Source organism: Giraffa tippelskirchi, chromosome 12 (assembly GCF_054371585.1).
Source record: "Giraffa tippelskirchi isolate mGirTip1 chromosome 12, T2T-mGirTip1v1.2.pri, whole genome shotgun sequence".
Taxonomy (NCBI): domain Eukaryota; kingdom Metazoa; phylum Chordata; class Mammalia; order Artiodactyla; family Giraffidae; genus Giraffa; species Giraffa tippelskirchi.
In genome coordinates, this window is record NC_137286.1 from 134117817 (window position 1) to 134136714 (window position 18898).

Consider the following 18898-nt stretch of genomic DNA (forward strand, 5'->3'; position numbering starts at 1 on the left):
GCCTACTGAGGGTCTGTTTCTTACACAAAAATTCAACTTATGTGTAAGAAAAACTGCAAAGATAGTATAATCGGCTATCTATTCAAATTAGTTGTCCTCTTTCCCTTACATAGTTTTTTCATGTGAATAATGAAGAAATGAAACATGGCCTCTTATTGCTTGTTGAAAACTACAACAAAGTTCCAAACTGAGTTTATTCGATCACTGGATGGAAGAAGGCTTCGCTGTGCTGTGGGAGACAGAGCGGTTTGAGTGTTAACTCGTGAGAAGCTTTGCTTGCGTGAAGTAGGGGAATGAATGTGAATGCAGCCAGCTTGGTGAGATCATGGGCTGTGAGGGCAGAGTTCAGTAGAACCAGCAGCAGGAGAGACAGCAATGAAACCAGGCAAAGCGTAGACCTGGACAGACAGAGCCTCCAGAGAGGAAATGAGAGTCTGGCAGCGCTGTCTTGATAACCACCAAGATTTGAACAGAGGCCACGAGGCATTTTACGTGTAGATGCACATGAACTTGAAGCATGGGAGGATATGACTGTGTGAAAAGTAGAAATATTAGTCGCTCAGTCATGTCCGACTCTTTGCAACCCCATGGACTGTAGCCTGCTAGGCTCCTCTGTCCACAGAATTCTTCAGGCAAGAAGACAGGAGTGTGTAGCCATTCCCTTCTCCAGGGGATCTTCCCGACCCAGGGATCAAACCTAGATCTCCTGCATTGCAGGCAGATTCTTTACTGTCTGAGCCAGCAGGGAAGCCCTTGAATGTTTATATAGGTATACATACATGAGTTTGACCATCTGGTGATGTCCATGTGTAGAGTCTTCTCTTGTGTTGTTGGAAGAGGGTGTTTGCTATGACCAGTACATTCTCTTGGCAAAACTCTTATTAGCCTTTGCCCTGCTTCATTCTGTGCTCCAAGGCCAAATTTGCCTGTTACTCTAGATATTTCTTGACATCCTACTTTTGCATTCCAGTCCCCTATAATGAAAAGGACCTCTTTTATGGATGTTAGTTCTAGAAGGTCTTGTAAGTCTTCATAGAACCATTCAAATTCAACTTCTTCAGCATTAATGGTCAGGGCATAGACTTGGATTACTGTGATATTGAATGGTTTGCCTTGGAAACGAACAGAGATCATTCTGTCGTTTTTGAGATTGCATCCAAGTACTGCATTTCGGACTCTTTTGTTGACTATGATGGGTAAGGGATTTCTTCTAAGGGATTCTTGCCCAGAGTAGTAGATATAATGGTCATCTGAGTTAAATTCACCCATTCCAGTCCATTTTAGTTCCTACTCCTAAAATGTCGACGTTCACTCTTGCCATCTCCTGTTCGGCCAGTTCCAATTTGCCTTGATTCGTGGACCTAATATTCAAGGTTCCTCTGCAATATTGCTCTTTACAGCATCGGACTTTACTTCCATCATGGGTCACATCCAAAACTGGGTGTTGTTTTTCCTTTGGCGCCATCACTTCAGTCTTTCTGGAGTTATTTCTCCACTGATCTCCAGTAGCATATTGGGCACCTCCCGACCTGGGGAGTTCATCTTTCAATGTCCTCTTTTTGCCCTTTCATACTGTTCATGGGGTTCTCAAGTCAAGAATACTGAAGTGGTTTGCCATTCCCTTCTCCAGTGGGACCACGTTTTGTCAGAACTCTCCACTCTGAGAGTTGGATGGCCATCTTGGGTGGCCCTACACGGAATGGCTCATTGTTTTACTGTGTTACTTTGACATTACTTTGCCAACAAAGGTCCATCTAGTGAAAGCTATGGTTTTTCCAGTAGTCATGTATGGATGTGAGAGTTGGACTATACAAAAAGCTGAGAGCTGAAGAATTGATGCTTTTGACTGTGGTGTTGGAGAAGACTCTTGAGCATTCCTTGGACAGCAAGGAAATCCAACCAGTCTATCCTAAAGGAAATCAGTCCTGAATATTCATTGGAAGGACTGATGCTGAAGCTGAAACTCCAATACTTTGGCCACCTGATGGGAAGAACTGACTCATTTGAAAAGACCCTGATGCTGGGAAAGATTGAAGGCGGGAGCAGAAGGGGACGACAAAGGATGAGATGGTTGGATGGCATCACCGACACAATGGCCGTGAGTTTGAGTAAACTCCAGGAGTTGGTGATGGACAGGGAGGCCTGGTGTGCTGCAGTCCATGGGGTCACGAAGAGTGAGACACGACTGAGTGACTAAACTGAACTGAACTGAAATACATGAGTTTGGAGGATGCCAAGAGGGCACATCAGTTTTTTCTGCTCTAAGATGCAGTCGTAGGATTTCTTTCCCTCGAAGGCGGGGCCGCAATGTAATCACTTCCCAAGAGGAGCCCCATCCAGATGGAGTCAGGATGTGTATCACTGGGTGCTCATGTTCACTGTCTATTTATTCACTCCCTAGTCACCACTTTTTAAGGCCCTGCACTATGGCAGGCCCCATACATGGAGCTAGTGGTTTTGGTCACTAACAAGCTTACCTGTGACTATGATGTGCGTTTCAGCTCCTTTCATTCAAAGCACACACAGCTCCTGGAACTTATCTCTTAAATAAATTGCCAGACTGATGAGGTATAGAAATGTGCTGTTCTTTTCTTGGAAGGTTTCGATGGCCTGTCTCTCGGCTTCTGGGATTTTCTAGCAGTAGAGTAGAGCTCACTGGAGAAAATGAGCATGTCCTGGGGACAGTTATGTCTGCAGACATTTTTGTCGTCACTGCTGGAGGGAGGATGTGCTAATAGCATCTAATATGCAGAAGCCAGGCGTGCCACCTATTGCCTTACAGTGCACAGAGCAGACACTCAAGGAAGAGGGTCCAGCTCAGGGAATTCCCTGATGGTTCAGTGGTTAGGACACTGCATTTTCAGTGTCAGGGCCCAGGTTCAATCCCTGGTCAGGGAACTAAGATCCCGCAAGCCACACAGTGCAGCAAAAATAAATAAATCAATATGATTAACTTTTTGATCTTTTTTTAATTTAAAAAAAGGTTGTCCAGCTCAAAATGTCAGTAATTTTGAGGCAGAGACCTCTGATGTAGAGGACTAACACTGAGTCATGCGTTCCACATAGCTGCAATCTGCCAAGGGCGACATTTCATGCAACAAGGACTCCCTGAGCAGCACTGATCTTATAGTCTCACCCTGCAGGGAGTGGGGAGAGATGGGTTATTTAGGGACCATGTGTCTAGCTAGCCCTCAAAGTCTGCTGGAGAAGAGAGTAAACAGCACTGGAATTCCTTCTCCTTTAATGCTCCTCTTAACTCAGCATTTCCCTGGTGGTCACGTCAGCTGATGATGTAAGCAAAGAGACTTTGAAAGGAGAAGATATGCTTGAAAGCTGACAGGTGTGTGCAGAGTGAAGGACTCTTCTATTCACTTAACCTTGAAAAGGGCCTGGGTAGAGGGCAGGACCTTAGCTTTCCTGTGTCTGAATCATAGCCCTTGTCTGAGATCAGCTTTCTGAATCATTTACTCTCCATGCCAGCAACTTGGAGTTTTTTTAGCCAAAGCTTGGGTTGTGAGCTGGTTGAACTGATAGAGCATGCTTTTGTGGAGGGGAGGGCAGAAAGAAGAGATTAGGAGAGAATAAGCTTAACACAAATATGTGGATTTAGGCAAGCAAAGTGAATAGACCTGCAGCCCCTGGTGGAGCAGACACTGTGATCATGCGTAGATACAGTCTCCACTGACTCGTGACCAGAGCGTTTCACTCACTGGGTTCTATGATGATGTGAATTTATACCACCAACCTGAAGCACTAATTTTAAATGAGTTGGCAGTGAGGAATGTTTTGGAGAGCATGAGAAGGGAATAGGAAAACACTCCAGTTTCTAGGTAAATGCTGAACAGTGCTTAATCCGGTCACCATGCCCAAACCTGCTACAGTAATATCAACTAGTCAGCACTTCCAGCTTAAACGAGCCTAGCGTTTGCTGTTTGGGGCAGACTGCAAGTTCCTCAAGAACCTTCAGTCTGCCTCTCTTTCTCCTCTTGCTTGCACCTCCCCTTGGTCCTGTATGCACCTGACATTTTGATCCATTCATTTGGAGGCAATAAATGGAAGCCTTTCACAGATATTCTTAGGGCGCCTTTTGGCTCCTGGGAGTTGATTTTTGCCCCTTTAGAGGCCTCTCCAAACCATCAGCAGTGTGCATAGACTTTCTTTTTTGCTTTTGGAACAGTGTTGGTTTTTATCCACAAGATTGCTCTCCCACTTGGAGCAGTCTGCCCCGCAGCAAACAGATGTTCACATCCACATTTCCCCTCTAGATGAATAAAATCCTCCCAGAGGCTACAGCTGGCTGGAAAAAGTTCTTTTGTGCATCTATGAAGCGTAACTGAGCCCTAAGCATTCACCTTTGATGTATATTTTGTGATTGGGGAAGAAAAAAATTAAAAAAATAAAAACATTTTTATCTGCCAAATTCTTTCTTGAAGATAAGAATTTTTGTTGACTGAAACCTGTATCCAGTGTGAGTTTTGCCCTTACCCATTAAGCAAAGGGTTAGACTGAGTCATGTTTCTTTACTTATATGGTTATTCAGTTTTGTTCTCTATGCTTTTTGGGCATAATACTTTCTCAGCAAAATGGGTCTGTAACTGTCTTCCTAATCCTCATCTTGTTTGGTTTGCTGAGACAGTTTTCATTCAAGCATAAAATACTTTGTTCAAAGAGTCACCCTTCAAAAAGTGGAAGTTTAAGTCTATGAGCATGCTAAAAACGAAATGAGTATACTTATTTTTTGGAAGACATTAGTTTTGCCTCAGTACCTCAGATCCCCATCTTACATAAGATCTAAGATCAATGTACTTTAAGGTAGCAAAATTTGTCATAATTGCCTGATGTATTAGCATCCTTTAGTACCAAATATTAACTTTGACTGAGATCACTAAACCATATAATGATTTTGAACAAGGAATAATAACTTGAATTTTGAGGACTAGTAAAACTAAGAGCAAACTTCTGAGTCAATGACATACCCTTAGACACAAATTTAATCCTAGCATCTGAAAAAATGTTTCTTGAAACATATTTATGGAAATATGATAACTGAGTTTCTATATTCATACAATTATGATGACTAATTTTGGCATAAAGAAACAAACCACAAAACATAGTGAGTGGGCAATATGATTTTAACCATTTTGCTGCAAAGTAGTCAAAAATTAATATTTTCCCCATGTCAGGAGAGGAAACACTAGGAATGTTACTTTCAATAAAAGAAATACAGGCAGAAACCAACACAACATTTAAAAGCAATTATCCTCCAATTTTTAAAAAATTAATTTTAAAGTAAAGAAAAAAACAAAATTCTCATCCCTACAGTAAAACATTTATACCTCAAGTCTTTGGAGAGCAACAAGAACCAGAAGATAACAACCCCCCACACACACACCTTTTTTTTTAGCTCTTGCAAATCCAGACCACACTATTGATTACTGACAATTCATTGCTGAAGGCAGTACTCTGTATTCAATAAATTAAGCTTTAATTTCTGAGTCCAACAAAATAATTGATCTCAAAAAGAAGATAAATGAATAGACTATCCTGAGTTCGTGATGAGAACTTTCCAATTTCATTATATTAGTATTTTTCAATTCAGTGATTTTTCCATTCTTTCATAGTTTCTTTCACAATCTGTAACACCTTTTACCTGCTCCTATATGAATAAGGCCAAGCTATTTTCATCTTTGGTTTCAAGACTGAGAGTTTTATTAAGGTAATACTTTGGTATTAATATTAATAGTTTAATATAGTTTCCATTTTTAGGACAATCTAAGTGACTAGTAAATTTCTGAAAAACTTCTGAGATGTTTCTGATTTCATAAAATCATGAATAACATAGACATATAGCATATATAAATAGGGCTTTCCTAGTGACTCAGATGGTAAAGAATCCGCTTGCAATGAAAGAGACCTGAGTTCGATCCCTGCGTTGGGAAGATCCCCTGGAGAAAGGCATAGCAACCCACTCCAGTTTTATTGCCTGAAGAATCCTATGGAAGGAGGAGCATGGCAGTCTACAGTCCATAGGGTAGCACAGTCTGACATGACTGAAACAACTTAGCAGATATGCATACATAGCACGTAAAATATTTTGACCAATGAATCCTTTAACAGTTTTGAACTTTTTTTTCCCCATCTGATTTTCCTTAATGAATCCTTGAAGGTTAGTGAGGTTTAATACTATGTAGCCTGATTTTAGCATTTGATAAAAATTAAAATAAGAACTCTTTGGTGCCTTAAGGGTGACAAGCCATGAGTTTCAGATAATCCCTCAATTTTTGCTGAGACTATAGCAATAGAATTTCTGTATTTAAGAAGAAAAAGGGTATTCTTTCATAGTAAGAGGGTAAACATTGAACAGTGTGCTTTTTAAATTTAAGCATATCAGTTATATTTGAAAACAAATACAAAATAATCACCATTATAGACACAATTTTATCAAGACAATGGTTCAATGTAGCTAAGTCAAGTGCCCATGGACTCCATGGAGAGAGTCATTGATGTTTCCTTCTGCATCTCAGGAAAAAATCCCCCCAAGCCTCCAGATAAAAAGAAGAGATTTTTGTTGTATTCCTATTGGAATTCCTTGAGGTATCCAGGACATGATTGTTCCCTACATTAGCTGAGAGGGGCCATAGCTTCTGGGAATAAGAGAGAACAATGGGAGGTAAAGTGGAATTACTCTGTTGTTGGGAATTGGATTCACAGACTCAGAAGCATAATCTTTCCTTAGCCTTTTTTCCACCCCCAGTTACATTCTCCAAATGGGATAACGCTTGAGCTTGCTCTAGTGCAAATGGATAAGCTTCGTAGGCACGTGAACTGTCTCTTCTTTTCCTCTGTATTCTTTTTTTTTTTGGAGTATAACCGCTTTACAATGCTGTGTTAGGTTCTACTGTACTACAGTGTAAATCAGCCACATGCACACATACATCCCCTCCCTCTTGAGCCTCCCTCCAGCTTCCCCCCCACCCCCCCACCCCCCCAAGTTATCACAGAGCCCCGAGCTGAGTTCCCTGTGCTGTACAACAGCTTCCCACTAGCTATCTATTTTACACATAGTAGTGTATATATGTCAATCCTATGCTACCAATTCATCTCACGTTCCTGTTCCTGCCCCTTTCCATGTCCATGTGACCATTCTCTAGGTCTGTGTCTCTATTCCTGCCCTGCAGATAAGTTCATCAGTACCATTTTTTCTAGATTCCATATATATGAGTGTGACCAATATGAGGGCCAATGAGTCTAGCAGTACCCAGGGACACTGTTTTTTCCATCCCATTTCTTACATACTGTAACTATTCCCAGAAATATTCGAGTGCTGTTTCAGGATGAAAGAGGTCATTTCTTGGTAGATTCTTTTTCATTTACAGGCTCTTAACCAGAAAGCCAAAATACCTATATTTTGTTCAAGTTCTCTATAGTGATAGTTTATCATAATAGTACATGGTACTCCATAACTTTCTGATTCATTATGGCAGCCTAAATTCTGTTTATTATAGCTTTTGTATTAAGTGAATTTAATTACACTGAGTCTCTAAACACTGATAATTGATTGCTATACAGAACAACTCCAAAGGGAAGAAATATTTCATTACTTTAAATATCCCATTTATGAACTTTTCCAAATAAAAGCAAATTAATTGAATTTAGTGGTTAGAACAGATTTTTTTTTTATTTTTTTATTTTTTGTTTATTTTATAAATTTATTTATTTTAGTTGGGGGCTAATTACTTTACAATATTGTAATAGTTTTTGCCATACATTGACATGAATCAGCCATGGGTTTACATGTGTTCCCCTTCCTGGACCCCCCACCCACCTCCCTCCCCATCCCATCCCTCTGGGTCATCCCATTGCCCTGGCCCTGAGCCCTTGTCACATGCATCGAACATGGAATGGTTTTTAAATAGACTGGAGCAAATGTTTTTATCATTTATGCATTTATCATATTAATGACAATACTTAGCCACATGTTCTGATTCAAGTTAATAGAGTTTTCTAAAATTTACAACAAATGGAAAAAATAATTGAACTTCTTTGGAAGAATATTAAATGGTAAATTCCTAATGTTAAATGGATGTTCTTTCCAATAGAAATCACATGCTCTTCTGTTTTCTTTGAGAGAAGATCTTAGATATAAGTCAAATCTCACTTAAAATATTTTCGTCAATTGATTGATACCTTAATCACAGGAGACTTTTTTTTTTTTTTCTGTGAAAACAACCATTAGAAGCAGTTGTTTTTGAGGTAAGTGGATGTTTTGGACTTCCTAGATTTTCTAATTTATGACTGCTTTCTTGTTTTAATTTACAGAGTTTTTCCGAGAGCTCCTGGAGAATGCAGAAAAGTCACTAAATGATATGTTTGTACGGACCTATGGAATGCTGTACATGCAGAATTCGGAAGTGTTCCAGGACCTCTTCACAGAGCTTAAGAGATACTACACAGGGGGCAATGTGAATCTGGAGGAAATGCTCAATGACTTCTGGGCTCGGCTCCTGGAACGGATGTTTCAGCTGATCAACCCCCAGTATCATTTCAGCGAGGACTACCTGGAGTGCGTGAGCAAATACACAGACCAGCTGAAGCCGTTTGGAGATGTTCCCCGGAAGCTGAAAATTCAGATCACCCGCGCCTTCATTGCTGCACGGACATTTGTCCAAGGGCTGACCGTGGGCAGAGAAGTTGCAAATCGAGTGTCCAAGGTAATTGAAATTCTACTGTCTTTCTAATTGGCTTTTCCTGTTTCCTCTGTTTTTTAAAACCAGTGTTGTTTTTTTCTTTAAAATTCAAGTAGAAGTTCTCACGTACAGTGGTCTTGCTAAATCAGCTAAATGTCAAAGCTTAATTCTTTGTGTGAGAGGAGCCAGGATTTCAAGCCATTCCATGTGGTTTGAAACATAATGTCAATATTTATCAGCAATTCAGCAGTGAAGCTTTTATCAGGGAACGCATGAAAACAGGTGTCTTGTAACCATGACCACTTGGCATTTCTGATCAGTTTTAAGGATGATAAATACTCATGAAGCAGTCTGTCCAGAGGTTATAATCCTCTGGGAAGTCACAAGGTGAAGCCTTCATGGTGACTGCAAGTGGAGACAAGTCGTTGCTCAAAACACCAGCACCTGGCATTTCTTCTTCTTTATCACCCTTGTCAATGTGGCAAATTCCTTAATAGTAAAAGAAGAGCCTTTAGCTGACACCTGTAGAACTGGATTAGGGAGGACTAATGAATACAAAGTGTAGACTCTGGTGGAGAATTCTTTCTGTTATCCATTATCTTTGTAATTCAATGCTGTGTATTGCATTGGGCTTATGAGAAAGATAAATCACTAATACATGTATGTGTCTTTCCTTGAGGAGGTCTCTAAACCTTTAATGGATGGGGTCTTTTTCCACTGCTGTTTTTAAACATTGACTGTTTCCTGTGTAAAGGATATATGACTTTGTTTAAATTCTTCCTTGATATTCAACTGCTCTTATGAGATAGGCTTGCCCATTTATGAGGGCTGTCCAACAAATAAACTGGAAGATGATTACTTTAAGAGATAAAGTTAAAACAATAGATAACAGGAGTCTGATATTATATCACCCAAAGAAGGTCATGATTGTACAAAGATTATTGCTAAATATTGCTTTCTTATTGCAGAGTTGTGCCAAAGAGCCACATATTTTTTATAACTATTGGTACTATCCTGCCATGTTTCTCTTTTCTCTGCTTTGATCTCCTCAGTGTTTACATCTTGGGAGAAAGATGTATATACCCTTAAGAAATGTTTCTCTATGGCTGTATTTGTAAAATTCATAGCAGTCCATTTTTTTAAATGAGCAATTCTTAAAAAGGTTACTTGAGCATATGGAAAGATTATTTGGAAGAATGCTCTGAGGAAGATAATCACAAGGGATTCAATAATACAAAGGGCCTATAACTTTGATGTTAAAAACAATTTTTCTCATTGAAAATCAACAACATTTTACATGCCAAAGGAAACAGAACCCCAAAAGTGGATTAATAAGGAATTGGCCAGGTGGGGTAATAAGAGGAAACAGGATCACTCGGGTAAGTCTGTGACATAGAGATCGATATAAGAAATAAATATATATTCCATATATTCTTGAGAGAGGGATTTTGTTGTTAAAAAATTTTAGTCACGGTGGCTTCGAGTTGAAGCCCTTGCTTTTATTGAAGAATGAAATCGCCAGCTTTTGAGACACATGAGGTAAAAAATTAAAAGCATGGATTGATACCTGTTAACAGTCCTGATTGCTTATATAGAGTCTGCCTATGTGAATAATGATTAGATACATACATTTTACTCTGGGGAAGTCTCAGTGAGGTAAGAGAATATCTTCTATCAGTCCATCTAAAAAGCCACAAGAGTTTGCTGATGACTCTCCTGTTTCTCAGAGGATGGCATTAAGGACAGCCAAGACACGGTGCCTCCCCTTTGTCTTTCCCTGACTGTCCCAGTCTTGAGATCTTTGTCTACCAAAAGCTAACATGTCAGGCTTCCTGGTAAAGACTGATCTCATGGACCAACCATCAGCAGAGTATGACCTTCAGTTTTGTTTCGTTTCGTTTTGTTTTTCAGACATGAGGTGAGATGTACTCTGCAACACTGAAATCTTTCTTCCCTTGATTTTTTCATGACCAAAATTCATTTGCAGAATAGCTGCTGTGAGTTTGCAATGTTGTTTGTGGTCATGTAACTGTGAATGTTTACTATTTTATGCAGATATTGGCTTGTTTGACCTGAGTATCCTTAGCCCTATTCTATTCAAATCATAAATCCCATATGACATCTGGTTACTGCCTTCTAGTAGGTGAATAGATCGATGGATGGATGGAAAGAGAGAGAGATGGATGGGAATATATAGCCTTGGTTTAGAAGCTGAGAATTTTTTTTTCTCAAATAATTTATGACTTAGGGATTTAAGTATTTTACCAGTGAACTTTCTTACCTAATGATGACCAGATGGTCTGTAGCTGACTAAATCAGATGCAGCTACTAGTACCATTTGGGTGCCGATGACTTACAGCACCCAAATTATTCTTTGTGATAAGAATAAAATATTACAAGACTAACTATATTAAGAGGAGAAGTAAGAATTTTGTTTGAGGGTTAGCCCTTCATATATCAGAAGTTTCCTTGTGGTCTGTTACTTGAATGATTTGGAATTTGTGAAATGATTGTAGAATAGTTAAGGAATTCAAGGCAAAATTCCAAAATAGAGATTCAGAAACTATAATAACTTACCTCCTGCACCTTGGCGTAGGGGATATTTTTTATCCTTCAGTTTCCTTCTTCTCTTACAGTGGCTTCTTAAATCTAGGAAGGCATCATTAATAGCTTCTAATTAATTGTTTTGACTGGGAAATTTATATCTTTGGCAAAACACAGCAGTTTGACACAAATGTTCTGACACAACATTTGGGGAATTTCCTAACCAGAAAAATAGAGAACTAATTTGATGACGTCAACATAACTATTTTTAGAACTTACTCTTGCCATCTCACACCTCACAAGTCTTTTTCTAGACTTTGGATGGAACAAGTTAATTTTAAATAACTGTTTGAAAACACATGTGCTGTCGAATGGGGCTTCCCCAGTGGCTCAGTGGTAAAGAATCCGCCTGCAGAATACACAGGATACACAGGAGACACAGGTTTGATACCTGGGTCGGGAAGATCCCCTGGAGGAGGGCATGGCAACTCACTCCAGTATTCTTGCCTGGAGAATCCCATGGACAGGGGAGCCTGGTGGGCTGCATTCTGTGGGGTTGCAAAGAGTCAGACACTGCTGAAGCGACTGAGTATGCAGACACGTGCTATCAAATATATGCATATCTTAAAACTACAGTTCTAACCTCTGGACACACTGTTTCACATGTATACAAATCTATGTGTAGGAATCACAACAACATTGTTTATAATAACATATAAAATGAAAATATCACAAATGTCCCATCTGACTAAATGATGATCTCTTCTGAAATCCTATGGAGCATTGAAAATAAGTGAACTACAGCCACATGTGTGGATGAGCCAGTTGCAAAAATCTTTTTGAGACAAAAAAAGAAAAAAAATCAAATCACCAAAGAATATATACCATTTCAGTTCAGTTCAGTTGCTAGTCATGTCCGACTCTTTGCGACCCCATGGACTGCAGCACACCAAGCTTCCCTGTCCATCACCAACTCTTGGAGCTTACTCAAACTCATGTCCATTCGAGTCATGTACCATTTATATAAATTTTTTTAAAAAGTACAAAGTAATACATAGTTTAGGAATTATAATATATATGAGATAATGTGTGCTTAGTTGCTCAGTTGTGTCCAACTCTGTGTGGCCCTGTGTACTGTGGCCTGCCAGGCTCCTCTGTCCATGGGATTTTTCAGGCGAGAATACTGGAATGGGTTGCCATTTCCTCCTCTAGGGAAGTATGTTGCCATTTCCTACTCAACCCAGGGATCGAACCCACATCTCCTGTGTCCCTCTCATTGCAGGCAGATTCTTTACCTATTGAGCCACCAGAGAAGTCTCTTCTCTTACAGTGGCTTCTTAAATCTAGGAAGGCATCATTAATAGCTTCTAATTAATTGTTCTGCCTGTAAAATTTATCTCTTTGACAGGGAAAAAAGAAAGAAGAAAACTTTCAAATGATAAACACAAACATCATATAATAACATCTGGGGATTAGGTTTCAATGTATTATAAAAGAGAGATAATCAGGGGGTTCCATACTTACTGATAAAATACTGTTTCTTAATCTCTGTGCTCTGTGTGTCTGCATGCATGTTTAAGATTTTTTAATGAAAGAGATTAAAGTGGGAGGAGACTTACAATTGTTCATCTGTGATTCTTTCCATCTCTGTAGATATGCTCAAGTGCCTGAGCTGCCTTCCATGGTTTATCAAACTTACTGCTGTTTGTAGATTTGACCATTCACTTTCCATGTTCCACATTGTGCTAAATGATATCAAGTAGGCATGGAGACAAAGCTCTAAAATGAACATAAAAGCAAATATGGATAATAGTCTTGAGAGAGAGAATCCTTATTATTTTTTTTTAGCATGATCCCTTTTTTAAAGCACCACTCTTACTTCCATATATACACCCATTCATGAATGGAAATTTGGATGCCATCAGTCCCTCTGAAGCTAATCAGACATGGGAAGAACAGAAAGAGGGCTGCAAAGAGATATTAACAATTGTCCGCTTAGACCGAGCTTCTATTTTTCATCATGAAGGCAAGTGACTGTAGTGTCTTCACTGGTCCATCTTGAAGCCATTTAAACAAAGAAGACATGACTTTCATATCTTTTTGCTTTAATAAATGTTACGTCTATGAGGAAAAGCTATAAATTGTGTCAGTAGCAACCACTTTAACTATGAAAGTCATTCCACTGATTCATTCCAGACAAATTAGGTAGAGAATGGAACTGGAATCTGTAGAACTTGAACTGTGGCCAAATACTGTCACTTATCTCTCTCTATCTCTCTATCTATCTAGATCTATCATGCATCTGTTTTTCTATTTAATTTGTTTTATTCCTTGTGGGTTGGGACTTTGAAAAGAAAGTCTGGCTTTAGTAAGACCAGAATATTATTATCAACAGACACCTCCTGCCTATGTCTGCTATCCATAATAGTATCTTTGCATGGGGAGCCTCTTAATGGACCCATCCAGCTGAGTAAACAATCTTGCATTAACAACGTGTACCTAGAAAGCTATAAACAGAGAGTCCGTTTTCAAAAACTGTGGTTGGTACATTACAAGGCTGAAACAAAATGATCATCATATTTGATGAAATGAAGGCTATGAAATACATCCATTCATAACATTCTTTGATAATAATTGAAAACTATTCTGAAGAATATGCCATGGATATAGTTAGTCTAAAAGGGAAATGATATTCTATCTAGCTTTTGCTTCTGAAATAGAATTTAAAACACAAACTAAGACCACCTGTTGTACCTGTCACCCAAATGACCTGTTTTGCTCCTTCTGTGGTCATCTTTTGATTGCAGTTAATTTTTTTAGTCATCCAGAAATGAAAAGGACCACAAAGAGGCCTCAGGCAAATGAAAGGTTTTTTTTTTTTTTAGTTCTTTTGTGGTCTGTGTATTTTCTTCTGTAATTGATGATTGTCTAACATAGAACAATAATATAATCAACAAAATACAATATTAGGAAAAATAGGCAAACCTTTTGAAGCTATCAGTAATGTTTCTATGTTTACAACTTTTAAGTCAGCATGAATAATATATGCTTGTTTTATGATGATGGTGTGGGCATTATATTATATTTAGAAAGTGCTTTGCCATCAATCAATAAATAATTTCATGATAAAAAAAATAGTAACAAAATAACATTAGTACTAGTGGCCAAAACAGCAAAAAATAGCTTATTAATATACTTCACTGAAGATGTATGAATTTTACCATGATCCAGGTGCTGTGATAAGCACTGGAAATTGTAAGGGTGTGAGCAAGTCCAGGGATCAGAGGAACAAAAGAGTTTCTCCCCTGAAGAACAGCAAGTGTGGCGTTCTACAGAGGACTCCAGGGAAGAGACAAGGTCCCATTTTTATGAAAACTATTTGGTAATTTTGATTAAAACAATGAAAAACTTTCTTATTAATTTTAAATTATCTTGCAAAATGCCCTGCTTAGATGTGTGTTTGGAAAATGGTTAAGAGAGTGAAAATTGAGGAGAATGGAGCGATTTATTTCCAACGCATTAAGAGCTTTTTGTGTATCCTTTCTTTATGGTCTTTTGGTAGCTTGTATCTGTTTGTAATAACGTATGTTTTGTTAAGTGAAGTGTTAATCCCTCAGTCGTGTCCAGCTCTTTGTGACCCTATGGACTGTGGCCTGCCAGGCTCCTCTGACCACGGAATTCTTCAGGCAAGAATTCAAGAGTTGGTTTCCATTTCCTTCTCCAGGGGATCTTCCTGATCCAGGGTTAAAACCTGGGTCTCCTGCATTACAGGCAAATTCTTTACTGTCTGAGCTACTAGGGAAGTAGCAGATGCTTGTTACGCTATTTTATTTTAAAATTATGTTATCTTTTGAAATTCCAATAGAATGAGCATTTTTCTCCCCATTGAATCCAGTTTTGAAGTTGTATTCATAGGAGAAAGGAGAAGGTAAGGGGTTCTTTAACTCTGTGCCAATGCAACTTAGCTAGAAAAAGTTTGGCAGCCACAGTTCTGACAATACCTAACAGGTGCGATCTTTCTCCTACAGTCCAAGATGGGTGGTTGTAATAACTCAGCATTCATTTGATCCTATTAGATTCTTGTAAAAGTGGAGCCATTGTGTCAATATAGCTAAGGCCTCATCAATAAGCATTAGTTCAGTGTGTTTTATCCATCAGGTACTGTGGGTAAGTTCTTAAGATAAAAAGACTATGCAAATTAAAGTACTTACTAACACTAATTGGAAGAGAGACTGAAACAAATAATGTCAAAATCTAATGATTTTGATATTATAATCTAATAATATTGATAATCTAATAATGTCAATTCTGCAGGAATTGTTTTGGGAACAGAGAGGAAAGGCATCTAGCTTAACCTTGGGGTGTGAGGAACTTTCAGGACTGTAGAGAGGCCTGAATGACATGTGGAAGGATGTGTGGACATTGAGACAGATGATGAGGGCAGCAAGCATAGGGGAGGCAGGCTGTTTTAGGCAGAGGCAAAAACTCAGCAGAAACACAATATGAAACCACGGATGAGTGCAGGGAGCTGTAAGCACTCCTGGGTATTCCTGAGGCATGAAATACACAGCAGGGAATAGGCAGAAATAAGACTGGAAACTCAGATGGAACCCTTGAATAAAAACTGCCTCTTTCACTAACATTTTTGTGCTTGTCTGTTTTGCTTGCATAATTAAAAAGTAACCTTTCTTTTTTATTGAAGTATAGTTAATTTGCAATGTTGTGTTAGTTTCAAGTGTACAGAAAAGAGATTCAGTTATTCATACATATACATATATTCTTTTTTCAGAATCTTTTCCTTTATAGGTTATGACAAGATACTAAGTATATTTCCCTGTGTTATACAGTAGTTCCTTGCTGTTTATCTATTTTATTTATAATAGTGTGTACGTGTTAATCCCAAACTCCCAACTTTTCACCCCATCACTATCACCTTCGGAAACTATAACTTTGTTTTCTATGACTGTGTGTCCATTTATGTTTTGTAAATGAGTTCATTGTTATCATTTTTAGAGTCCACATATAATGATATCATGATGTTTGTCTATCTTTGCTTAAACACATTCCGTTACTTTTGAGAGACAAATGTGCTGAGCACCTGCTCTTCACTGGACATTGTTCTGTAAGAAACAGGAAATAAGGATGAACAGCTTCTACCCTGACAAAATCACAGTGTATCCAAAAGGATCAAAGTGTAAAAGTTTAAGTGTGGTGCAAAGGATCAAGATGAAGATAGGGGTGTGGGAAGAATGCTATGTAAATTAAGAGAAATGTATGCTTCCCTTTGCCTTGAAAAATTGGAAAAGGCGCCTTAGAGTGGGTTATATTCAGACTTAGACTTACAGGATGAATAGGGTCTTACAAAGGAGGAAAAGATCTGGGGCTTCCTTGCCAAGGACCCAGCAGGTTAAAGGCATGAATTGTGGCAGGTCCTGATTTTGTTGAGATGTGGCCAGGAGGTCTGGATTGCATTATTTGGATTTTATATTTCCAGCTAAGGAATTTGAAGGACCTTGCATTGTCAAGAAGTGACCTTGCATTGTCAAGTAGCTAAGATTTTTCAAAAGACAAGTATGTGGTCAGATTTTCACCTCTTTCCTAGGAAAGAGGTGAAAATCTCAGTTTCATGGATATGATAAATTGGAGTGGGAAACACTGATGGTGGATGCAGGAATGGAAGCTGTTATAACTGCCCAGGTGAGCACTGAGACCTGAGTCCAAGCAGGTGGAGCAGAGTGGAGCACGCATCTGGAGAAACAAAGGAACAAATCAGCAGGGTATAAAATGGAGTGTCTTCTCAGATTGTTTTCCCAGCATCAAGCACATTTCCTGGTACACTCTTTGTTCTCACTGAGTAACAGTTGTCTGTCTGCTGACTGGTTTGAGAATCACCAATATAGTCAGCTAGTAAAGAATCTGCCTGCAATGCAGAAGACCCCAGTTCCATTCCAGGGTCGGGAAGTTCCCCCTGGAGAAGGGATAGGCTACCCACTCCAGTATTCTTGGGCGTCCCTGGTGGCTTAGACGGTAAAGAATCTGTCTGCACTGTGGGAGACCTGAGTTCAATCCCTGGATTGGGAAGATCCCCTGGGGGAAGGCATGGCAACCCACTCCAGTATTCTTGCCTGGAAAATCCCCCTGGTGCACGACAGTCCATGTGGTCACAAAGAGTCGGACACAACTGAGTGACTAACCACACAACATAGACACGTTTGTTGGAAAGCGATGATAACATTTAGCTGGAGAAAAACAGCTAACAGGGTCAGATGAAACATCAGGGAGTATAAATACTTAGAGGATACAAAAAAGAAGGCAAATGACCAAAAGCATATTGTTTTGAAAATAAAGGAAAAGAAGTGCTCAAGAAATAGGGTATTCAGCAGCGTCAGATGTTGCAGATAGTCAAGTGGGAGGGGCAGAGAAAATAGACCTTTGATTTGGCCATTAGGATGCTACGAACTTTAGCACTTTAGCAAGTGCATCTTGCCTGGAGTGTTGTTTTTTTTTTTTTGGTTAGAAACGTTAACTCTCCTGTTCCTGTACTTTCTAGAACGGGCTGAACAAAGCGTGGTCTATAGACTGGAGCCCATTCATGAAGAAGTTGTGATCATTCTGCAACAAGTCAAAAGTTGAAGCCATTAAAGAAATCTTGATAGCAATTTCATATTGCCGAGACATCTAAGACCCCACCAGTGGAATCTTCTGTAATGTTGTTGAACTTCCATGGTGTGTCTCCTTGATGTGAGGTGCATCTTGGTTATGTCCTGTAGGATCAGATATCAGGTCATGACATCCTGGGAAAATCAAACAGCCAGTCAAATCCTGTCCAGATCATTTGAGCCTCAAACAGATAGTTGCAAATGTATCAGCACTATTCTAGAATAACCCTCAGAAGGGGAAGATGGTGAACCTATATTCATTGATTCTGTTGGTGTGTTGTGTTTTTCCCACAAGTATGAGAACTCCTCTGGGGCCATGGAAGATGCGGGCAACAATTGGACATCTTTGTTACTAATAGGAAATATCCACTGCTAAAATGTACCAATTAAGGTACAACACAAATTTTAAAAGGCCCAAGATTAAAACTCTAGTGCTGCAACTCAAAGAATGCTGCTTCTGAAATGGCTTCAGAAAGAAAAACGGACCTGACAGTTTATTTCAGTGTCAGTGCTGACTCTGGTCTTGGATATTTATCTCTGAATGCCTTTATGCTCTTCCTACCAGAAGGTTTGGTGAAACAAGGTTTGAACAACAGTCCTGCTGTAATTACTTTCACATGCAAAAAAGCACGTTCAGAGTGCTGACAGGAGACGTTGCCGGCTGTGTGATATCATAGCTGAACTTGAAAGTTTGGAGGATTTTTCTTTTATTGTCCCATCTTCAGAGACTCAATGTTACAAGGACATTCCCTGAGGTAATATCAGTGCACTGTAGCGGTTTATGAGCCAAGATACACATCAAAAATAATTTTAATAAAGCTTGACAGCTATATTGCATTAATCGTGCTGACATAGTGAAGCAGGACTTATGTAGGGAGTATGACATATTGGTATTTTTTTAAAAGGAGGTATTAGGTCATACAGATATTTTATTGTAAGAAAGATTGGGGGTATATTGTTACATACCATAGATTTTCTCCATTGTTATGTTTGTGATTACAAGCACGG

At 39.1% G+C, this 18898-nt stretch overlaps 1 protein-coding gene and 1 non-coding gene across 2 annotated transcripts in view; both read left to right on the forward strand.

Annotated features, from left to right (window-relative positions):
• GPC6 (glypican 6) overlaps positions 1-18898 on the forward strand; it is a 1192537-nt gene that overhangs the window by 593231 nt on the left and 580408 nt on the right. The window contains exon 3 of the mRNA XM_081547247.1: positions 8320-8711. Within this exon, the coding sequence (XP_081403373.1) occupies positions 8320-8711 (392 nt within the window). The remainder of the gene's footprint in view (positions 1-8319; positions 8712-18898) is intronic.
• Positions 2827-2898, forward strand: TRNAE-UUC (transfer RNA glutamic acid (anticodon UUC)). The gene has a single exon. It is a non-coding gene; the product is annotated as a tRNA-Glu (tRNA).